The sequence below is a fragment of the Cygnus olor genome, chromosome 1, assembly GCF_009769625.2.
Source record: "Cygnus olor isolate bCygOlo1 chromosome 1, bCygOlo1.pri.v2, whole genome shotgun sequence".
NCBI lineage: Eukaryota > Metazoa > Chordata > Aves > Anseriformes > Anatidae > Cygnus > Cygnus olor.
In genome coordinates, this window is record NC_049169.1 from 113,368,724 (window position 1) to 113,393,666 (window position 24,943).

Here is a 24,943-nt window from a genome sequence, read left to right on the forward strand (position 1 = left end):
TACTGCTGCCTCAGCTGTGAGCAGCAGGTGGCACTCTAACATCACGCAGACTAGAAGCAGGAACTTGTTTTCCAGTAATCATCCTGTGCTGGTTCTTGATCTTGCACAAGTGTTTATTTCCAGTAACTGGGGGGTGGGGCACAGTAGTCATGGAGCTTTTTTTTTCTTAATATACGTAAGACTGTTGTAAGACATTAAAATAACACTTCAATGTTTTCCTGAAGTATAGCTGATACTGAACCATGACAAAACCCAGAATTACATTTTCCTGCTTGGCAATGCTGCTGGGTAAAGCTATAGGAAGTTGGTTTGGGCAGTTTTCTTAATTCTTTTTAGGTTATCATCTTGACACTCACACTTGATGTAACTCTATATACTTAGCTTTCCTCTGTTCCACACAAAATTTTATGGAAAACTCACAGAAGAACAGTGTGGCTGTCCTGTTGACTTTAACGAACACCAAAATCCATAACCTGTTCTTGGGAAGGTTAATTCTTGCTGAAATGGCTTTCCCATCTAGTTGTTCCTGCCTTGCTAGTTTACGTGAACCTTTAAGATGTAGTATTACAAATGTTTTAATGTCTTTCTCAGCATAAAGCTTTCTCAACATGAAACTGTATCTTACCTTCACAAATGCCTCTCCTGGTGTTTATACTTCTGTGTTGATCAGGTGACAATATTAACCTGCCTATTTAAAGACTGAATCGCCTGTCTCCCTTGGAATGGTAACTTGCATCATGAGGAATCATATTCTAAAGGCACAAGGTCCACCACATAGAAGTTTATGTAGTTTCTCCCTTACTTGGTATAGTCTGCCCTCTGAATGGATGGGTCTGCAACAACATGGTGATGCTGTTTGTCAGCTAAGTCATTCCTTTTTCACCTCGAAGCTGAAACATCTTTAAGTCTGGTAAGAGGAAAGATGGTAAAATGCCAAGAATAAGCATGTTCTTAAGCTAAAACCTATGACTGATCTTCCTTGGTGCTGTATTTTACATATATAGCAGAGGTAAAATAAGGCTATGTTTTTCTAATCCAGGGAAGATCCAGTGCAGTGGAGGTAGAAGTCAGCTGCAACGCACTAACTTCTATTGTAAGCATTCCTGCAATACAACCTCATTCCCAGTTTGACCAAAATACATTTGGTGTTACTTCATATTATTAATTTCATCTCTTATTTCAATCATCTTGCAATATTCAACCCATGATACTACTGTGCATTGTTGTAGCACCATTTATTATACTTTCAAAGACATTATTCAGTAGTACATCACCCTACCCTCCCCCGCCATCTCTATACATTATATGGAACAGGACTAAGTTTAAGAAGTTGTTAAAAGACTTTAGAACAAGTGTTGCATTATGAAATAAGCAGTGAAATTTATTACAGATTTCTACAAGCTGTAGAAATATCCAAAAATCATTCTTTCACAATTTGGTTGACCAAAAATGGGGGAAGAGGTGGCTGTTGAAGACAAAAAGACACTTGACAAGGCTCTTCAGATAGATACATCCACACAGTCTATTGTAAGACAAGCAGAGTCTTTGGAAAGATCTATAGACTGAAAGCCCAAGAACTATCTTCAGGGAGAAGGAAGTGCTGTGTTTTCAGTTTAAAAAAAAAAAGAAAAAGTTTCACTTGGTCTCTGAATAATTTCATCCTTTTTCAATAAATTCTTTAAGTGATTCTTCCTCTGGTTATTTACATCCTGCAGAGCTTCAGGGGGAAGTTCTCTGTGATAAGATGATCATCGTGCAGAAGGACAACAATGTTCACTTCAAACTCTGAGGGAAGGGGAAAAAAATAGAGTTCCATTTAGTAATCCCGTAACCTGCACCATCACAGTAGGGTCAGAGCAGACAGTTCCTGCTCTCAGATGATTGCTTCACCAGACTCTCCTGAGCTATTTCAATACTCTGCATTTTTCTGTGGCCAAGTAATACAGGAAGGCAAGGCTGAACAAGGTGCTCCAGACAGAACCTAATCACTGGCACCCGAGACCTTGGGTCATTCCCCAAGAACCCTGGCTTGTTCTAATCTTTGGGATTCCTCCGGATTCAGTTCCATGTCACTGAGAAACTATGCCTGTTGACCAGTATGTATGTTGACCAGACTGTATGTCAAAGTTCAGACATCTGCTAAAACGGACTTTGGTGTGAGACACCTTACCCAAAACAATATGCGTTGTTTAAAAGCACGTTAAGTAGAAGAGTTAGGGAACAGGCTCCTGTCCATGCTGTCAGCATGTAACAAAGTTCTACGGCATTACAGAAAATTAAATTAAACACCAAAACACAACGTACCTGCAACCTATGAAAACAATTCTCAAAAATTCTCTACTTTTTAAATATTACATTGCGTTGGTCAGAAACAAAATCGTTATCAGATCTATAAAGAATTCTAAGTGGAGACAGAATTCAAAGACTGTTGGAGTTAATGAGTGATGGAAACTAGAGATAGAACTAAACCGAAAATGACTCTTTTATATATAAAAAGTTTTAATATAGATATGAAGATGCTCAAGAAATAGGTACTATGTTAACAGTAGCCATTTGTCACTGTACATTACTATTTAATTGCTAAAGATAGCAAAAGTAGACTACAGTATTATTTTGGGAATAATCACTGTACATAGGTGCAAAAATGTTCTTGGGGGAACATATAATCAGGTAGTCAAAGCTGAAAAATTACCCATGCACATTTGTGCAGGATGCACAGCAGAAAATGAAGAGGAGCTTCAGTTGGGAAGGATCCTAAAAGTAGGGACTTACACTGTAGGGACAGCTACTACTATAGTAGCAGCTTCAACCTGATGCAATGCAATACAAAAAGGAGAACCAACATACTCCAAGAAGATGAAGGAAAGCAGAACAGGCTGGCAAGCAGAACTTTTGAAGTACTTGGTTGAACAAATGAGAAGAATCCTAAGTTTTATGCGTTTGTTAATGAAAATGCTGGATTTAGGATAGAGTAAGCAGGTAGAAGCGGCCCATGTAGATTGAGAAAGCAAAGTCTGCCTCACTGTTTCTATTTGAGTCTATGCAGTAGGAGAATGGGAAACAAAAAAAAGAGAGGCCGTGGAAAGAGGGATTCTCACTGGTGATGAAAAGAAGGAAGTGATCATCTTGTTTATTTATTTTTGGGGTATTACTCAAATGCTGAATAACACCTGACTTTTTGGCAGAAAAAAATGACTTGCTGCTACTATGTTTCTTCTGTCCCTATACCATGTAATTCTGTTAGTCAGAACTAGCATAACAGTTTCAAAACTGATTTTAATTGGAAGCATTTGGTCTCCATTTTCTCTATCTATATGAAATGCAGCACACTACAATCCTAGTCATGGAACCTCTACAGCAAAATAGATGTCCTTGTTTTCTCTTCCACAGTGTTTCATCCACTGTGCAAGTTTCACCTGCCAGAAGCTGACGTGAAACTAGAAACATTTTTAATGGAAGATATAAATACAGCATAAAATTCTATCCACTTACCAACTTTGAAGTTTGTTGTTTCCAGCGTGGGGCAGGTGAACAACCTGGGGAACACCATGTATATAGGAATGGGTAGGCCCCTGCAGACATCCCCATCAGCAATCTGAATGTTCTGTATCTCTGTGGCATCTCTGGCGTAACCTTCCGCACACCCTGGTGAAAGCAGGGAATTTAGAGGGGAAGGAAGGGAAGGGAAGGCAAGAAGGCAAAGCAGTGTCCACAATTCAAACATGAAGATTTACTGAGGAAAGTGACAGGGGGACGTACATGGACAAACACCACAAGGAATGGAATGTGACGTGACCTTTTGCCCTTTAACCTGTGAGTTTTCACATTAGCGCTCCAAATTAGGGGTCGCAGAGATTTAACTTAAATTAATGTTTGGACATTTCCACCTGAAGTGCAAAACGATTTTTTGCCAGTGTTTTCAATCTTCTCAATTGTATGGCTTTTGACAGTCTTGCATATTTAGGGTGAAAGTGCAGGTGGTAATTACTGCAGTCTGTATACATTCCATTTACAGAGAAACTTACCACAGGTTTCCACGCGTACTAACTGCAGCTCAATACTTTTCACTGCAGCTTCTGCATTCTCCACAACCAGCTCCCCTGTTAGCGGCTGTGTAATGATACAGTTTGTAGAGTTGAGGTGACCTCTGATGAGAAATTTTGGAAGTGAGACTCTCTGAGAAGATGGGGAGAAAAACAAACAAAACTGTAAGAGCAGACCAGGAAAACAACTCCTTGTCTTTCTGTCTGTAAGGTAGTTATCAAAGTACGTAGGAAAGCCCAAGAAGCTGCAAAATTAAGAACTAAAAAAATCAGAAATGCCTCATATACTTGGTTAATTTAACTCTTTAAATATGCATCCTTATGGATATGCCTTATGATATGTCTTACTACCCTCCCCTGACATGCACCCCTACTCATTCCATCCACAGGAGCATTTTTCCCGGGATAAGCTGACAAAACTTGGCTAATTACAATACAAGAAATCAGGAAACACGTGAAGGAGGCAGACTGGCGGGCATTACCAAGATGGTTCAGTCAAGTCACTTCACCATGCTATCAAGAACTGCATTCTCGTCCCGTTTCATTACAAATTATAATACAGTCTATGGTTTCAGTAATTTTCCCCACCTTTTAAATTTCTCTCTCATGGCAACTACTGAGAGAGAAGACAGGCATTTAAAATGTTCATTTAATACAAGATGTATCATACTGCTGTGTATCAAGACACCAACTAAGAGACTGGACAGTCAATAAGGAGCTTAACTTCAATACAGGATCACACTGAACTTTGAACATTCACTCAACAGCAAGCATATTTCCTACTCTTTATGAAATGAGTTGTAACAACAGCTGATTGAGGATGACAGTCTAGGAATCAGTTTCCACAGAAGAACGAAGTGGGTTTCTGCCCCCTTGTGCCCCCTGTTTTAGGCCAGCAGGCATCACAGATATTCTCTGACAGCAGAGAAACTCCTCATATGCCAGAAGCTCCCGTTACACTTCAAGTTCTGGCAGGAAGCATACTGAAACAGTTGTGTACTCTACCCACATCTTCAGCTCCTATCTTCACCATCCAGTTTTCGTCAATTTCTTTTATCATGCTGCTCTAACCTTCCCCTTCTTTTGCAAGTGTTATCCTCTCCCTCCTTCATTTTTTGTTATTGACATCTTTGATGTTCGCCCCTACCTTCCAACCATCTGTTTACGCGTGTTTGTGGTGTCCTTGCCCATGTAACTGATTTTCCCTTCTTCCAAACCAACTCTCTTGTCAAAAACCTTTTTTCTCCCAGTCTTTTTGCTTCTTAGTCCTGACTGCCAGAAGCAATGGCAAAATAGTTCTCATCAGCTATTGTTTAGAACATTTCACTCGTAGCCAGCACCTCTGCAGAATTTAGCTGTTCCACTCGAAACAAATTTTTGGGTGAAAGAGAGAGGAATTTTCATGTGTTTAGTAAACTTGACCTCATCTGGGTGTTACCTCCCAATGGAAATAGAAATTACATCCCTGACAAAACCTATATAAAATATCGAGTCCTGTAATGTATTAGTGAAATGCCCTTTTATTGTACAACTCCTAGCAGGTTCTTCTCATCACTAATATTAGTAAAAGTAGACTTACTTCTCTGCCTCATAGGGACATCATATAACCACCCCCTGAAGTATAATGGTCAGGAAGCTCAGAGATGGAGATAAAAGGAATTTGCAGAACAAGAACTCAAGGCCATTTTCTACAATCCTAATCTACAAGAATTAACGTAAATAAATAAATGTGTATTTCCCCTAAAGCCTTACTACTTTTCTCAGTACTCCTCATAGTTTATCCTAAGCTAGCTTTACATGTACCTCTCAGTGGCAGCCACTAAAAGAACAAGAGGCTACAGGCACAAATTAAAATACAGGAAGTTACATTTAAACATTGAAAGAAAAATTAACTGAGGGTGGTCAAACACTGTAGCAGGTTGCCCAGAGTGGCTGCATGTCTCCATCCTTTGCGATACTGAAAATATGACTGGCATCACCCTGAGCAACCCGCTCTAGATGACTCTGCTCTGAGCACAGGGGCTGAAATAACCCATCTCCAGAAGTCCCTCCCAACTGCAGTCATTCTGTGAATATGTAGAATAAGGTCAACGATGGCAGAAACAACTCAACAGCTGATCAAGAGGTCTGCTTTAAGAAACAACTGGAAAAATAGGTCGAAATTCAGAAGTCCAGAATTAAGATCAATGGAAGTCAAACTGGGGATGCTGAAGGGAGAGCTATAGCACGAAAGTACTCTTATTAACAAAAAGAGCACAACAAAAACATCTGGAAAGACAGAACACAGGTTTCAGTGGGCAAAAGGAAAACCATATTCAGAAAGCTAACTGACCAAGGCAGCTACTACTGTTTATGCTGGCTTCCCAAAGCCACAGAGTGCTATTAAAAAAAAAAAAAAAGACAAGATCTCAAAATACACCTTTTTAAAGGATCTTGCTACAGACTTTTTTCCCTTGCTTCACTGCCATCTCTCACTCAGAAAGATGGGAAAAAAAATTAACCATTACTGAAGTTCCATCTTATTTTAATCACCACTGTCAGAAGAGAACAAGCAGAATCACTTTATAGGAATGAAAAAGAGCTGATGATGCACAAAGTATTTATTCATTCTTCTTTTGTTCTCATCCAGAATCACACAAGGATTACATTAAAAATAAATAAATAAATAAATAAAACAGAAAGAAAACCTTACCTCTTTAACATTCTGCAAAGTTTCAGGAGTAATTGTGAAGTCTACAGGGCTTGGCGTCAGTTTCCCTTTCTGTGACTGTAATTAAAACAGTTAAACTGTAAACTGATTTACAACACACAAACACACTCTAAGTACTAAAAAAATACAATGAAGTCAAACAGCCATTGGTTGTGTTAATTCTCAGGATTGTCTTCATACTGCAAGTATGTATCTGTATAACAGAAGACTGAGATTTCCTACCTTTGTTATTAAATAATACTAAGATTTGTCTAAACAAACCACAATGCATTACAAATCTGAGTTGCAGAAACAGAACTCTCAAATTTGGGTTATTTTGTGTTCACCACTGCAATAAATCACAGTGCACTTCCCATTTGTAAGTTTTTGGCATAAGCTCTGCCTGCACTGAAATAAACAAAAAACCGAGTGGCTCACTACTCTAAACCACCTGGAAAAGAAAAATATGCTACCAATCTTCAGAAACATAAGAGATGTTACAGAAAAAGTTATATTTCACATTTCTGTATTTACAAATAATTACATTTTGTATGTCACGTCTAATGTTTCCTTCCATTGTCAACAATTAGCAAATCTGGGCAGGAGAGAGGGGTAAATTTAAGCAAACTTGCTCCATTACTCCAAATACATTTTATGAACTCTCTCTCCCTCTTGCTATCTCTGAGCACTCTGAGCTCTTTCTGTTGCCATCCCAGTACCAGCTCAGCTCTGTCAAGCCATCCTCATATTACTAGGAGATCCTCAGGTGATGGAATCTAGTCTAGTGTTGATTTAATGACTTAAGAGTTTCAGCTTCCTTAACTGTAAAATAAACAAAATTTGGTCTGGGTTAACTTTCCGCACCAGAGTAGCAATTCTGGGGGCACATTATTATGGTTCTTCAGTTTCTATCACAATAGTTATCACAAAACCAAGAAGTTAGTCTTTATCTAAGTGGCTCAGTGGGCCCTGAGCCCTGCTGAAATGAGTCTCTACTTTGTATCAGGAAGGCAAATTTATTTCACTTGCCATTCACAAACCTGTCTCCATCCTTATCTCAGAGAGATCCACTGTCTTTTACTTACACATTTAGAGTAAGTGATCAGTGCAGCACCAGTCATGAGAGACCAACTGTATGTGACTGGGAGCTGATAGAGCACTGCAACACCAGTGAGCTTAGCTTGAAGTCTTAGGATTTACCCTCTCTATTCAAGAATTTGAAATAGCTTCTGCTGTCCAGCTGCAGGATGGAAGATACCAGTAAAAGGATTGACTGTTTTCCCACAAATGACAAATTCTGGCAAAGAATAAGGTTAGGGGAAATAGTGCATTGAGCATGGGCAGTGAGAATTATATGTTCAGTAAAGCCTAATTAATTCACCCTGACAGCAAGATTTGTCATGATTTACTGACTTGTGATCTAAGAAGTGCTGTAGTGGGAACAAGAAATAAAATCAGGAAACCGCATAATATAATTTGTTCACTATTTTGACAACTATGGCTCACTTACAATATAATAATGGACTAATAAAAAGTAGCGTATTTTAGAAATTAATAAAATCTTACCAGCAGTAGACCTCTTTATAGCACCTAGCTAAATCTGCGACAAGACTAGTATGGAACTAAAACAACATGTTTCCACCATTACTCATAAGACAGACAACAGAGTCTAATACTTCAAGTGTCCTGTTAAAGCATTCTAAGGAATGATACAAACAGTATGTTCTAGCAAATTCTGGGTGGAAAAAAAAAAAGAGGTATTTAATTAGGCCTGCACAGTCTGTACTGATATCAGATGCTCTGAACATGTGTGGCAATATAAACTGAAAAGATTTTTTAAAAAGACAAAAACAAAACAATAGGAACTTCCAACTAACAAGCAGTAAAGTATTTCTTGTGAGACAGTCAAATCTTGTCCTAAAATGATATCTGCACAGGAGAAAGACTGTCTCCATGTCCCTGACTGCAGCATGTGGATATTTGTTAACCTGCATATCTCAGCATATTGCCAGTCACAGGCTTATATAATACAGGTGATTAAGCTGACAAGTTTCTTATTTCCAGTTTGATGCAGTCCTAACCTCAATACCTTGACTCAGGGCTCTAAATCACGATTCATCATCTGAATAACAGAAGTTAGGTATTGCCCCTCCACCAACAAATGCCCACTTCTAGAACAGGCACTGCAGGTGCCCGGAACCTTTGGCTAAGAAGCGCTCAGATAACGTGAAACAGTGTTTAGAAGAATACTATAATATTAATCTAACCACACCATTGTTTCAGAACTGAAAAGAATGAATAAGAGGATAAGCTCAGTGCAAATCCTATTTGTACCATTTTCTTTACATGAAAAGAGAGGTGTGTTACTCTAATCACGAGCAAGTGACACCTTACAACTTCTAGATACTTTTGTTATGAATGTCTTCTACTCAAACATATCATATATACTGCTACTACCAATTGTTTTGCTTGGTTTTCTAACCTTACCTCCAAACTTCACTTAAAATGAAAAAAGAACCCACCAAAAACAGACCACCACCACACAACAAAACAAAAACCAAACAAAAAACCCACTCACTTTGTAAAGTTAATACAAACCCCGCTTACCAGGGAGTGGACAATGAACTCACAAGTCTTGGTTAAGTCCTTTGCCAGCAGAGAACGCCGCATATCACACCGTAGGGTATACTGCCAAGAATGGGGTGGCAAAGAAAAAAGAAGAGAGCCTTACTTAAGAACTTAAGATTTCCTCCATCTGTTAACTTTTATTATTATTTTTTTTAATATGTGCAAAATGTTGCTGTTATTAATATTTAAGGCATCATTTACAAGAGATTAGTGGGCAACGTATATACCAGTGATAGAGAAGGGGGGGGAAGGACACAAAAATTATACAATGATTGTAGATGTTTCCAAATGAAAAATAATTTTTGTTTGTGTTTACAATCCTATCATCATCTTCACATACTTTTCCTATCTTCTGTCTTAAAGACAGAATAAGAGATTATGAGATTGAGGGACTAATTCACTGACAGAGTAGCACTCTTGTATGGCTTGAGCACCCAAACTACATTCAGTTAAGACTGATTACTCCATTGCTTCTCACCACAATTTGTGTAAGTGATCATCGACAAGATACATTCACAGCGCTTCTAATTTAAAATTCAATCTTACAATAAGTTTAGCAATGATAACAGTTGTAAGCACAGTTAATAGGGAACTGTCTTTAACCATGTAGTTCAACTTAAAAGCAGCAATGTGTAAGGTTAATTTTGGTTAATAAGGTTAATAACACCTACAACATAGTCTATCAACGTCCTTCAAGATAAGAAATTTATTGGGGTGGAGTATTTTAGGGGTTTATTGTTTGTTTTATTGTGTGTGTTTTTTGGTTGGTTGGTTTTATTTTATGGTTTTGGTCATTTTTAATTCCTTCTTTAGAGATGACAAATAGGCAAAAATGGGTATGCTCAGACTGAAGATCTCAGCTTCATAACTTCTAGTTTTTCTTAAACAGCACCTTTAGTTCCTCAAATGAAAAAATAAATAGGCAGTGTACTATTTATAGTCCTTTTTTTCCATTTCTTGATTTGGACAGAGAACAAATATAAAGTAGTGAGAAGCAAACGAACGCTTCCATTTGATTTATTTGAAATTAGCAAAACATTTTAAAGCAGTTAAAGCCTGATTTGTAAAAGAGGCTTAACATTCCCCAAATTTATCTACGTATCTGTTTTATCAGGTACCAGTGCACCTTAAATAATCTTGGGAAAGAATACATTTTCCTCTTCAGGGACAGAGGAAAGAAAGACTCAGGCTGGCTGAAATCTAGTGATCAACCTTTTAAATATAGTTTATCCTCAGCTTGCAAAAAGAAGAGATGGAAAGACAAAAAAAAAAAACAAAAACCCACCACATACACAAAAAGAAACCCAACCAAGTATTCACGATTGAAGTATATCTTAAAACACCTGATATTGATCATAAACAAGTTATCGGGCCTATGGAAAGCAACTCAACCAGTTTTGCACCATTTTTGATGTGCCAACCAGAAACATGAGATGTTATCCAAGAAATCCAGGACTGAAAAAAGATATGGGAAGTATTAGAAAAAACATCTGAATGTAGACAAAAGCCAAGGGACTTCTTTCCATCCTGTGTGCTGCCAGTAGTATGTAAAATTAAGGTAGTCACATAGGATGCAATGAAACAGCCTCAAGTTCCACTGGGAGTGGCTTAGATTAGATGTCAGGAAGAATTTCTTCACTGTAAGAGCGGTTAGGCATTGGAATGGGCTGCCCAGGGAAGAGACAGAGTCGCCATCCCTGGAGGTATTTAAGAGACGTGTACACATGGCGCTTACGGACATGGTTTAGTGGTGGCCTTTGTCATGTTCGGTGATGGTTGGACTTGATCTTATGGGCCTCTTCCAACTTACATGACTCTATATATAATGTGCAATTTAAGCAATATCCTTCTGGATACAAATGTGGGAGGAATAAAGTACACAATGGAAATACAGGGTAAACAAAAGGCTTTGAAGGCCTGACCTTCTATAAAAGATCTTGGTGCAGGATGGGTGAGAACACAAGAATAATAGGTCTAAGGCTTTGTATATAAATGGAAAAAACGAACATTTTTTTTTTTATTATTAGTTTATAGATGTTCACTAACATAAGTACGTTCAGCTTGCTTCTGAATTGTCCAAAACTGTTCTGCAAAAATGGTAAATTCTGATGGATACCAAAGAATTTCAGACATATTAATTCAGAGTTTACAAGTAACCTAAGGCAAAACTAGATACAGCATAGGAAATCAGAACTCTGAAAGTTGCATGACAAGTCTTCAGACAAGGCTTTCCTTGCCAAGGCTAAAAAAATATTATCTACTTGACTATGCTGAAAAGGAATCAAACACTGGATGAAAAACAGGATCATGATTTGCTCCATAACAATGGCAATAACAACAACAAAAGCCCCTGTGAAAACATCACAACAGGCACGACATATTCAGACAAGACTATCAGGAGTTTTATTATGGTGATAATGATTATTCAGTCAAAATATACAGTCATCAGGTAGGCACAGAACTCTTTCTTTGGTTTGTAAATCCTTCCCATTACTACAAAATCATGGTACTATCTAGATGCAGCTAGTATGACTGGATTAGAAGCCAACCGTACAAACCAATGATAACAATACTGAGAAAGTATGCTTACGATATAAAATCTCAGTAACATCTTCAAGCATAATAATAAGATCTTGAAGCAAAATACTAAAATTAGTAACTAAAGATGCATGTTAAGCAAGTAAATCTGAAGGCATAATCTCACTAAAACTTTATTTTAAAATTCTTATGGAAAGGAAGATCTAGGAAGACTGCAGACTGGAGCATTAGTTAGAAGTATTTTGTCTGTGAACCTTCTATCACCACTGATTTTTTGTATCCCATGAAAATAAAGTCAGGTCTTAGGAGTTTTAACAAGAAAGGAATGCCTAGTCTTACAGGTCTAATGCTCCAGCTTACACTCCTGCTATTCTTTTAGTAACTTCTGATAGGCTTTTAAGTTTTTATTTGTTTGTTTATAATCCCAGACTTTTTAATATAATTGAAAAGCCTGGAATTTACCTTTCAGTTCAGCTAAATAACTAACTGTTATACTGTGTCATCAGATCTAATACATCAGTGTGCTATAGGGAAAAAGTGTTTTACAACCCAGCGATTCTTCATCAGCACTGGTCTGAAAACTGTCATTTCATGGATCCCTTTCAAATTTTTCTTGAGGAAAAACACAAAACACTCCCCAGTAAGAAGAAGCAACGATTAACACAACATTTACGTTCAGAGATGGCTGAAAAGTAGACTTTTCCTCAAAATAACAATCCATTTATGGTGTGGCAATCTGTAACCAAACAAGGTCAAATTTCAGAATTGTTTTTCCACAGGACTCTGCTAAAAACATGTTGTATGTACAGTTTGGGGCAGGAAATGTCACTACCCATCTCTACAGGAAAGCAAACATCTCATGTTTTTTGAGGATGCTACAAACTCTAAACACTGATTTAAGACTTCACTATGAATTTACTCAGACACATGGGCTTTTTTGAATAAAAGCAGATAGAGTTGCAGCCTTTTTTCCATGAAGGGAATGGATGTAGTGTGTCTACAACATCAAGAGGGTAATCAGTTATGTTACAATAGCTCTGACTTAAGGTACTTCAGGCAAGACATCTCGTTACTGTTCTGTTAATGTCATATTTCTTTAAAGGGTTACTCCATATGGAAGGCCTGAAACTGTAAGTGGTGGAAAGATTCCTTCCAGTTAGAGGATGCTTCTTAAAAATAAATGCAGGAAAACACACTCTGAACATTAGGTAGCTTTGTTGCTGTTGGATTTATGCCCGTGTCTTAAGATGGATCTGGTAAGTCAGATACTAAAAATGAAGTATGCTAAGTATTATTAGCAGTAATTTGTTGGTCTGCTATGCTAACGAAACCTAACTGGTACTAGATGAACACTATACACATTTATTTTGGGGTATGCACTGCAGACTGCTTATGTAATAGGAGATGCAGCTTCTTTCACCAAAAATAATAATAAAAAGAAAGATCAGAACTAGATGCAAATATCACCCTGAATGTATTTTTATATTTTATCTGTAAAAGAACATTATGAGATTTAACAAGCATAGCAAATATGTTTTACACTTTCTCAACCCAAAACCCCGGTATGCTCTTAATTCTCTCTTGTACATCCCATATGACATCCGATCAGTTTCATTACCACTGGCTATCTCCAGTACAAGGCTGAAACTGGCTGAAAAGGGGACAGATTTTGCAGCAATTTATAAAACATATTATACTGACAGAATTTCAAGATCTCAAATTGTTTTCTTTGCCACTTTTAACAAGTGTTAGCACCTGTGGAAAGTTCTGAATCTTAGAAACTCTATCTGAAACAGGAAGCAAGAAACTACCTACAAACTAATACTTAAAGGTTAACATGCTTGACATTTTTTAATGTTAAGTTACATCTAGAAAATGTCTAGCATGCATCACAAGAACACCATAGCAATAAAAAGAAGCTTAAAAGCTCTACTTATTTCAAAGAATCTCTAACTTTTTGCTCATTCTTCAAATTGACAGAAGCAAACGCACATAAAGACTAGCACTATGAAAATAAAACTCAAAAAATTTCATCCTCAGCTTCCAAGGAACAAGAGATACTGCAGGTAACAAAACAAGAACAAGAGATAATGCAGGTAAAAAAAGCACAGATTTTCTTTACAGAGAAAACTGTCTTACTGCCTTACCTGAATATTAACAAAGACACCATGATACGTCTCATACAGAACCTTGTTGCCCTTTACATGCAATGGAAATTCAAAAGGAATTTCTGTCTTGCCACTGGGAAGTTTCCCTGGTTTTACCATTTCAATAGTGCTGTTAATAATTTGAATAGGCTGCAAAAACAAATATTAAGATTTAGTTTGAAACACAATGACAGTTCCATCATTTCAATATGAACCAACAACATTACTAAACTCTAACAGACTTTGTGAATTTCCAAAAATTCAGGTATTTCTTCCTGATACGCAGTTCTCCAGTTTTACAAGGAATAGAAATATTATGAATGCTTTGCAGAGGAAAACAATTTACAATCTATTTTATGGTTGTATCAAATTAACAACTAAACATATTCAGAGAGTTAAAACAGCAGTCTCAAGCGCCCTGGAAAGCAAAGTTTCATTTTCCAAATTACGTCCCTCAATATTAGCATCAGGAATCAACAAGTATACATGCCAGCTGAGCAGCTAGGCAATCCTCCTACCCTGCTGCCCACCTTTCCCACCCTAAAGATTTATACTGAGGGCTGATCTCTCACTGGAACGATGACTAGCTGTGATTTGGCATTTGACTGCGGAATCCTCCTAACCCTCATGAAATATGCATACATAAATACAAACAGAGCAAAAGCAGCAAGACTAGGACATGAGAAGGAAACAGACTGAATATCCAGTACAGTCCTGGACTGTAACACTACAGTATTAGCATTTTATTTTCATTCAAGGTTTTTTATTTCTTGCAAACAGTTAAAGTAGCTTGAACCTCTCATTGATAAGAGATGCAATCCATCATATTACTTTTCCATTACTTATATGTATTTGTTGAGTTTAAAACCTGCAAGAGCTGAAATCGTAATTACTGTTCTGACATTTAATGAGACAAAAGCTATACTCTCCCTAATTAGGCTTATTCCAACCTGTGCTTTTAACATGAGAAGGAGGAATGACTGCACCAAGCTAACAGTTTACTCATGCTGAAGGAAGCAGCCTAACTTGCTCTGCCATGTGGTATTGCTTTCTCTTGTGCCAAACTAGACATTCATCTGGCCTATTGATAACATAATTCAATTCAAATCAATTAACCCGATTTATCAAAAATAAATGTGCCCTCTCCTGTTCTACTACTCTAGTAAATTAAATCAACCAGAATGAGCAGAAAGAAAGCAAAAGAAGCGATGCTGAATGAAGTGAGGGGGTTAAATGAACTGAGCCCATCTTAGGGGTCATCATAACAGGAACTTTATTTCTCTAGCTCAAAATAAAGTTTTTATTTCTTTCTTAGAAGGAAACTAATCAACAAATGTGGACTTCAGGCCATGAAAAGGGTACAACACAACTATAAAGAGGCATGCTCACTGTAGCCCTGCTTGAAGATTACACTTCTTTTCTCTCTGAATTTTTAATTGTATTTTCCCTCTACTAGGCTGAAACAAACAAACAATCTGTTGCTTCTACTGTTTTCTGATCATTCATGGTCAGATTATTCACACTACAAACAAATTAACTGTGATACAAACGAAGGCTTGAAAGATCCTACACTTAAGCTATGCTAATTTAGGCAAACTATTTTTGTAAATATAGCTACACTGCCTCTAGACACAGCCAGACTTGCCTTCAATCAATACAGCCATGCTTGTGTGGAGCCCAAGACAACCTGACCTGCTGGATTCCAAAACCCACACTTCCAAACCTGGAAGGCAGTACAGAGGCCAGGCCTTCCAGGAACTCTGCAGTCAAACAGGTTGGGCGCAGCATCATCCTGCACTGAGGAACCTCTGCAGGTCCTGTACCATGGCCAGCAGCACGCAACCTCAGCAGCTTCTACAGAAACTTATGGTGTAATGACTGATCTGGCACCCAAGTTTGATTAAATTCAGTCACTGCATGATGCTCCTCTAATGCATCCTCCAGTGACCTTACTATTCGTATTACTATATTTCAGCCCTAAAGAAAATTCTCCCGTCTGTGCAAGTTCCTCCCCCAAAACGTCACCATATATTGCTAGATAATGCTAAGCATTCCTCTGCTTTCTCTCCTTCACATACCATGAAGTGCTATAAGCATCTGAGAGCTACTAGGGAAAAACTTAAGAAAATACAGAAAAGCTCCATGCTAAAAATATTATCCAGCATAGGTCTTACCTTGACGGAGTTATAGAAAGCTTCAAAGACACCCACACTTTTGGCACTAAGCTGCAGATTTACTGATCCTTCCATTGTTAATGAGATACCTTGGTGCTGGACTGTGTCCTTACTTGTTATGACCACAACTCCCGAAAGAATTTCCTAATGGGAGAAAAGACACCATGAGCACATTTGTTTAAAGCAATTTCTTCTATTGCTGTTACTCAGATAGCATGCTAACCAATTTTCAAACAACTCAAGAAAACTGTTCCCGGAGTACAGTCTAACCTTGTTAGAAGAGACAAATACTGATAATGAAAGCAATGTGAGGAACAGACTGTTGTACTTCCAGTTTGTTTTCTTTAAAAATATGCTCTTCTTCCTTGCAGAAGTACTAGTCAGAGCTTCAATTGCTTTCCTAAACTTTGACATTTTCCTGTCCAGGCAAATGAAAAATAACCTCCTAAATACCCGTAGGTTCAGTTGGTAGTTGGGTTTGTTAAAAAGTTAGGTTCCATTTCCAAATTCCACAAGGAATTCTTATATGAAAAGCAGGATGGTCAGCCAAGGGAAATGGAAGAGAAGGCAGAGCTGTAAAAGAGATGTCTAAGCTAAGGATAAGGTTAACCCCAGCAGGGCTACACAACAGACTCATAAAGAAACAAAGAAACCACACAGTTGTTTGCCTACACAAGCCAGTTTCTACTCCGCAAACAATTTCAAAGCCTGTCTGAATCCAAGGCACAAGGTGTATGAGTCAAGAGATGCGTCACTTATCCCAATAAGAAAGTAGTTGCACAAGAACACAGCATCAATTTCAAGGATCAGTTTAGAAGCTCAAATACTGAAAAAAAATTAACTGCAGGAGAGCAACATGCAGTTCATATCACATACCCCATAGTTTATCCTTCCCCTCCAATAGAGAATCCACTCCAATCCCCTATTCCATGTCAAACATTCATACACACCTGGAACTAGCAGCAAGTTATTTGAGAACTTAAGAAAGTTTCTTAGGGCTAACTGTGTCTTCTGCTCAGTAGTAATGCTCTCTGCACCTTCACCAGCCTTGCAAACCAGACACCAAACTCGGGACCACTCAATTCAAACAGCAGTTCAGGCTGCCCACTCTACACTCGACCAGTTACAACCAGTCTAGTTGTGTCCATACAACAGATGCTATTTGAATGTTGCAGCCTTTTGTCTTTACTGGTGGTAGGGCACGACAATACAGAGAAGGGGTCAGGTCGTTTAAGGCAGAACTGGACATCAGGCATCACAGCAAAGGCTGACGCCACAAGCCTGAAAGAGGACCTGCAGCAACTGGGAAACGCCAGGAGCAGGAGGCACAAAAGGACAGTGAAGAAAAGCTGACCTAAATACCATACTGCTTTGCGAACAGGCTTTAATTAGTACAAGCAATTAGGTTATTGCTTTGAAAAAATGAGTACTGCTGCACTGGAAGGAGCAAGGACAATCCTGAACATATGCACTGCTTCACTAAATGAAGACAGACTCCTATCACACAGCAACAACCTGTTCCAGAGCTATCACCTAGATGGCTTCACACAAGAAGCTTGTATGTATTTAGGGCAGAAGGGAGAAGAATGGCGTGAAGTTAAATATGATTTTTTTCTTCTAGCATCCAATGTTTCCTAATAAGTAAATAAAATGAAAAAACACTCAAAACTATTTTCTAACATGCAACTTTAAAAAAAAATCACTTGTTTGAGAGGGAAGGATCACGAAAGAGCTGCTATAATTTTTACCTAGCCTGCTTATATGCAATCAGGCTGTATTTCCATTGATGAGGGGTGGGAAAAACTGCTGTCTTTTCTCAAGAAGAGCTACTTTATACTTTTTTGTGTGTGTGTGTAAACACAGTCCTCTCTAAATACAAAGCTGTCATTACATCTGTCCTTCCACGAAGTACAAATCAAAGAACATAAACTTACCAAGATGCTCACATACTTACAGTCAGCAGACAATTTAAGAGAAAGCTTTATTTTTGCAAAACCAAACACATAACATTTGAAAAAGTTACACGACATCACGAGGCTAATTAGCTCTGTTTTCAGTCCACATCAAAAGGGATTCCCTTACCTTGAATACCACATGACTAAAGGCCCAGAGGAAGTCACCACTGGCACTGATCCCCACTCATTACAATGCAGTAGCTTACTGTCAGTTGCTTTTGCTTGCTTTCTACCCCCGCATTCACTAGAGACTCCTTCACCACATGCTGACAAAACTTTGCGAGATGGAATTACGCTAATGAAGTTCTACAAAGAATTATTTGCCTAAAGAGGGTATCTATCCACAAAAAGGACAGAATAATATGCAGAGCAGAGTAGTGAGGTACACATGGTACGTTGTGACCAAAACATTCCTGTGAGAAGATCATCCCAGGTTCATGATCCCAAACAAGCATTTAACTTTCTGTTGTCAGTTCTTCACCTTTCAAATATGCACGTGAACCTGCCAGAAAAGCTGACACTTTTCAAGGTCACAACCAGAATGAACATCTGCTTCATCTAATCCAACAGCATAATCCTTTTTTTCCTGTAGTTCTTGAGGAGAGTTATTGAGTTTGGCTGGGACAATTAGGAAGGATCTTCGATCAGTACGATGAAGCAGTGCGTAACACAGGCCACTGAATATCAGCTCTACAGTCCTAAGCCATGCTTAGACTTCTGACTGAGCTAGGCTGTTATTCAGCACCTTTAAACTTGATGTAAGGATTCAAAGGATCAAAGTACACACTATACTGTCCCTTAAATTGTTTGGCGAGAATTGTTTCTAGTGTTAAAATACACACTGATTCCAACCTGCTTGTTTACACTGTCAGGTCTGCTTGCTAGACTAAGGAGATACAAAAAACCTTTTAGCTAGGTATTATGTACTTCCAGATTAGAACTGATCACTTTTCAGAATCACTGATAAGAAATATCAGCCTCATTTGTTTTTGAATGTGAGGTAATTTTGAATAAAACAACAAAACCAAACCGAACCAAAGCACAAGGCAGGCTTTCAAGGCCACTTGAAATCTGTCATCATACTTTTTCAAGTGTTGACAGCAGCAGAAGACATTGTATTGAATGCCTTATAGAAACATTTAGCATTTTTCTAGTTGCATTTGGTATTAACTGTACATCCATGAGTTGAGCTTGTCGTTGGCCTGGCAGAGCTGAAGTCCCCCATCAGCCGATTACCAGCACAGCGCTTCAACTCCCTGTCAGATTCCTCTTTTCCCCTTATGGGCCTTTACTTTTAGGTCTAGGGGCACACATTTGGACATTTTAGAATTGCAATTAAGTTCACGTAAGCCCCATTTACTATGTATTCCTGATCATTTTCTGTCACGTCTATTACCCATCTGACCCACCTCCAGATCTTAACTACATATTCTTCTGGTTCCTTACAGAGAAACCAACTACATTCAGTATAAAAAGCTTGCTATGCCCAATAAATGAGACGTTGGGTGCTTTAAAACCTCAACGATCAGTTTTACAAATCAGTTTGCTTTTTAGAAAGAGTAAAAGGCCTCAGTATGGGCAAATTCTGACTTAGTATATTTTGGATTTCCTTGTCATCAAAAGTCTTGGCTGACATTGACTATGGCACCCTTTTTTTGCACGCTGCATTTTTCAGCCTTTTCAGCCCACAATTCTTTTAATTATCAGTCTTGGACTAACTGCCACAGTTATTCCAGCCATCCTGTTCGGTTTGCCAACCAAAATGCATCATTAGTTGTGCCTGTCCCCTCTCATTCTTCTAGCATTCCAGAGTTCATTAAATGAGCCTCAGTGGCTCACAATTCTCTGTTCAATTAAAAAACGAAAAAAGTAAAGCCTCCTGAACACAAATCTTCTGTTCCTGTGAACTTAAACACAATTTTGCTGTAGTAAGCCTCATTGTAGTATAACAGAACTGCGCTATTAGGATCCATTTTATTATCTTTTTTGTTCTTAAATCCCCCATCCCCTAACAATCCTGTTAATCTTTTTGCTCCAGGAAATGGCAAACTTTTTTTTTTTTTTTTTTAACCCACAATTTAAGGTCACTTGTTTAAACCAGGCTTTCTGAAACTGAAGTTTGGAAAAAATCAAGGTCTTTGTTTGCTTAATTCCTCCAGTTCTGGATGATTATAAACAATTAATATAGAAATTGCTTACCATTTATCACAACAAGTTATTTTAACCAGCTTTCTTCCTAAAACCAGAAACCCGATCACAGACTTGTACGATGTGTGACTATTTTATAAATGTTATGGTCCAGTTTCTCCCAGTTAAAAAAGCACAGTTAACACAGAGCAAAAAGGAATTAAAAATAACAGAATTATTGCCTTCTCAACTACCTTGCACTAAAGAAAGTTTCAGGAAGTGAAGGGCCTTCAACTTGGCACGGGAGATTGGGAACAATGAAAAATGCTTGAGTTCAAGTGGACTTAGTATAACCAAGGTCACTGTACCAGGACGAGAAGTCATCTGACCCAACTCAACACAACAGAACAGTAATTTGAAGACTGGGTTACATGATTATTTCACCACCAAGGAGAAATTTAAAAGGTCTTGGCTTTATGAGGGGCCTACAGTGAAACATACATATCACTCTGATCTTACAAAAAGCAAAAAATAAAAAGTTACTCAGACTTAATTTTTCTGGCCAGCTATCCATTTTGGACACACCCTTTCTTCTCCACTCACCAGCCTTCTGACACCTACCTTGAACAATATTTTCCCCTAACAAGAATCAAAAGAGTTCTGCAATAACATTAAAAGTTTGTAAACTTTAAGAGTTCCTCCCTAGAAGTTTATATTAAAAACTCCCACACCTTCAGGGCCTCGATCAGTATGGAATTTACCATAATGAGATCCTCTGAACAATACCTGTTAAACATGGGTCTCTCACATCTGTTTCCCCTCACCTTTACCTCTTGTAGGCAATAAAGCAGTACAGCAAACACTCTCAAAAGATTGGCAGTTGCTGGCTGACATACATTTAACAGATCCAGAGATGCCAATCACCAAAAATCCCTGAATATTTCACCTGAATATTTTCTGAATCCCTGAATATTTCACCTCACGAGATATAAAGCCAGAGCTTGAATGGAAGAATCAGCAGCCACTGCCATTACCAGATCTTCAGTCTATTGTAACCTAAAAGCACAGGCTGAGATTCTTTAGACTGCTCTTTATCCACCCAACTTTGTTTTGTTCATCCAGTTTCCTGCTCCACTACATCTGATCTCCATTCCGTAGGCTACCCATTGCTTCTTGAAATAAGAAATAGATTGTGTTAGGCAGCACATGGCTGATTCTTGCACAATGAAGGGAAAACCTACAGGCTAGAAATCATTTACTTTCACATAACCCACATGCGGAGATGACAGAAGGCAATTATATGCTATCACATGCCTACACCATTTAGATTGCTGTTAAAGCCAAAATGACCCTCAGCATAAATACCATTCGGTGCTTTTAGAATTTATTAAATTAAAAAGACTAAAACATTTTAGCTACTATATGCCAACTTCCTAAACAAATGCTTCATACCTTAGGAGTGCAAGGCGATCTTCTTTGTCTCTTAAGTAGTCTGCTACATACCAATTGCCTTTATAAATCACACAAAAATTAACATAAGGCACATTAAAGGTACCTTAACTATCCCTCTGCTTAATTGCACAGAACATTTTCCTGCACAGACAAACCTTGTCATACTTACACAAACCTATCATATAAACTCCCTAGAGCTCAAAGTTAAGACATCTCTCTACTGTCACCTTTTCCTTCACATCCAGCTCAAGTCCATTCGGATACTGATTATCAAATATACTCTGTTCTACTCTATTTGAGAAGACATTCATAAGAAAAACAAAAAGATATCTGATTCAATAGATTTTTTTTTTTTTTTAAAGAGCGACTCCAACCAAATGCCATTTCCCCAACCTGGCTCGCTGGCCAATACTGCCAGCACAAGACAGGCAGCAGAAGGTGAATGACTGCAGAAGTGAGTTGCACCATGAAGTTATGCTGAATTAATCACGGTCTTACACAAATTACGACTTAGAAAGCTCTCAACAATGTTTTAGCAATGTTTTGTGCTGTTATCTTGTCATAGGCCAAACAAAAAGGCTGCTGAATCACTGCACAATTTAGATATCATGCTCTTTCGTATCCAAGTGACTGCACTTGGGTGCAAACTTTAAATGGGTTTGGACAACCAAAGATCAGGTCAAGCCACAGGTCAAGCCACAGTATCCCTTTTGCTTTCAGATGAATAGCTAGAATATATTTGGATGAACTATGAACTTTACTACAGGAATCCCTTCGTTTTCAAGTAGCACTGATGAAAGTATATTTGGGGATTAAAGCTGACATAGACTAAAGGTATTATTAGCATAGCTGATATCAGTGAAGTGTGCAACCATCAATAAATTTCTACAAAAAACAAAGCTGCACATATTCCATGCCTCATTAAAGAGAGATTTGTAACTCCTTTCTGTGCCTACGAAATTTCCATCAAAAATTCACGTTGTACTTCTAGTGCATGGCTCTTTCATCAGTGTGGTTTCACACCACTCAGATCTCCAAACTTCAGACCTAGTTAATGAAATAAAATTATAAACCTTTTCACGTGGAGTTACAGCAGAAGTGACAGCAGAAGTGACTAACCATAAAAATCTTACTTAATTTCAGCTTGAAGACATAAGAAACATCCTTTTCTTGTATTAAGAAAATAGATCCTGTTCAGAATGACATAAAGCAAGCCAAGTAGAGAAACTGTCGAAGAACACAACACTACAATACCAAAACAAAAGGATTAAGATGGTTCTAATAACATGCAATGGCAAAATGATGCCGGAGAGATACAGAGGACTGCATTTACCACCGTGACACCACACCTGAAGATTCGTGTTGTTCACATGCTGATAACTTTGCTGGTTGTGAATGCCACCTCTTACGATTTGATGACGGCAAAACTGATTCTTTTTTTCCATAACCTTCCACTCCAATCTGATTAAAGCAGTTTCCCAGCATTGAAAACACTCAATAGAGACATGCTTTATATTTATACACCGTGACAGACGAGCTTGTAGCATAGGGGGACAGATACACGAGTGAAAAAGATTTGGGGTGTAGTAAGAGTGAATGGCTGGACTGCCACAAATAAAAGAAGTGAGCTGAAAACCTTTGATTAATGATATTTTATTTCTAGAAAAAGCGAGCAAACATGAGCCAGTGATTTTTTTTTTTTACTAATTAAAGTAAATGAAGAATGAGAAGGAAAAAAGGAACGTAAGCCCCCCAGTGTTCCTTCAAGTAGCTGCAAAAGGGGAACTCTGCAAAACCGCTTTATCGCTATCAACAACTGTATCAGCGGGGAAAAAATAGGAAATGAGGAAAAAAATAAAAAATTAGAAAAATAAACTAAGAAATCGGAAAATAAAATAAGAAAACAAAAAAAAACTAAAAAATCAGAAAATAAACATAAAAAATCAGAAAAAAAAACCCTAAGAAATCAGGAAAAAAAATACGAAATCAGGAAAAAAAATTTAAAAATCAGAAAAATAAGGAAATAAACTGGAAGAGGCGGTGAGGGGCGGCGGCACTCACCCCGCAGCGGTACACCTTGTTGGCCCGCTTGATCTTGATGTCCAGCGCCGTGCCCATGGCTGCTGCCGCAGCTCCCCCTCCCCGCCCCCCCCAGCTACCGCCACCCCCAGCTCCCGCCACCTGCTTCCGCCTGCGGGGCGTGGGCGCGGCCCATCCGGGTCTCCGTGACGTCACTGCTCAGCCCCCTCCTCCCCCGACCCCGCCGCTTCCCGGTAGCCACGGCAACGGGGCGGGACAGAGAGCTCGTGGCGTAGGGTGATGGGGGGAGGTTTGCCGGCGGAGCATGAGCAGAGCGCATGCGCAGAGCGCTAACGGTCGGGGAAAGCTCGGCGGGGGCTGGCCTCGCGCGTGCGCGGCTGTTGCGGCGGCCGTTGGGCGCCCGGAGCGGGGGTGGGGGCGGCCTTCAGGGGGCGCCTGGGGCGGGCGGCCGAACGCGGGGACAGACGGACGCGGGGACAGACAGACGGGCAGGGCGGCGGTCCCCGTCCGCTGGTAAAGGCGGGGGGCCGGAAACATCCGTGTGTTGAGTAGCACGGAGGCGACGGGAGGCTGAGCATCGAGTGCAGCGGTTTAAATTTATTAAGTGGTTCCCCTGGCTACACGGAATAAAAGTCATAAGCACACCTTACAGTAACGAAAAAATAAAGAACTTATATATATATATATATATATATATGGATTGAATTTGTCTCTGTTATAATTGTATGTGTGGTTTGGCATATTGCATCTCATAACACATTCCTGCCTGCGCTCACAAGTTGTCTGCAACTTGTTTGATAAATTTAAGGCAATACCTTATAAAGTGAGAAAATGCACCTGAAACTTAAAAAAAAAAAAAAGTATCTGGTCTGGTGAATGTTGCAGGTGAACAACTAATGTGCAGGGTCATGTCAGCACTGAGGGAAACAGTTAACTATCTCCCACAGATGTGGACCACAGATAGGTTTTTCCTGTGATTTCAGTGGGACCAGGACTTGTCCTTCAGTGGTGTCTCAAGTCCCGTAGGAGATCTATAAAGCATGAATCTTGTTACGTATTTTAATGCCTTACCTGAAGTCATTATTCTTACCATGTTAAAAAGTGAGGGCAAGCATTTAATGGAGACATGGCAAACATGAGCCTTACCAGC

General features: G+C 38.8%; 1 protein-coding gene across 3 annotated transcripts; it reads right to left on the reverse strand.

Moving 5' to 3' along the window:
• Nucleotides 1–1,355: 1,355 nt before the first annotated feature.
• Nucleotides 1,356–24,008, reverse strand: VPS26C (VPS26 endosomal protein sorting factor C). 3 transcript variants are annotated; one of them, XM_040577411.1, is made up of 8 exons: nt 23,935–24,008; nt 16,220–16,363; nt 14,046–14,195; nt 9,340–9,420; nt 6,736–6,810; nt 4,026–4,176; nt 3,493–3,645; nt 1,356–1,785 (listed from the first exon to the last, which is right to left on the reverse strand). In XM_040577411.1, exons 2-8 carry the CDS (start codon nt 16,292–16,294, stop codon nt 1,703–1,705), a joined length of 768 nt encoding a protein of 255 aa, XP_040433345.1. In that variant the 5' UTR covers nt 16,295–16,363; nt 23,935–24,008; the 3' UTR covers nt 1,356–1,702. The 3 variants fall into 3 exon arrangements, with proteins under 3 accessions (XP_040433345.1, XP_040433334.1, XP_040433327.1); XM_040577400.1 differs by having other exon boundaries at nt 23,815–23,938; XM_040577393.1 differs by lacking the exon at nt 23,935–24,008 and adding an exon at nt 23,103–23,213.
• Between the last annotated feature and the right edge of the window lie 935 nt (nt 24,009–24,943).

Coding starts and splice junctions, on each gene's coding strand:
- VPS26C (XM_040577393.1), bottom strand. CDS start 23,198: ATGGAAAAAAAGAATCAGTTTTGCCGTCATCAAATCGTAAGAGGTGGC. Junction 14,196..16,219: donor CTTTCTATAACTCCGTCAAG/GTAAGACCTATG, acceptor TTGTTTTTGCAG/CCTATTCAAATTATTAACAG. Junction 9,421..14,045: donor GTGTCTTTGTTAATATTCAG/GTAAGGCAGTAA, acceptor CATTCTTGGCAG/TATACCCTACGGTGTGATAT.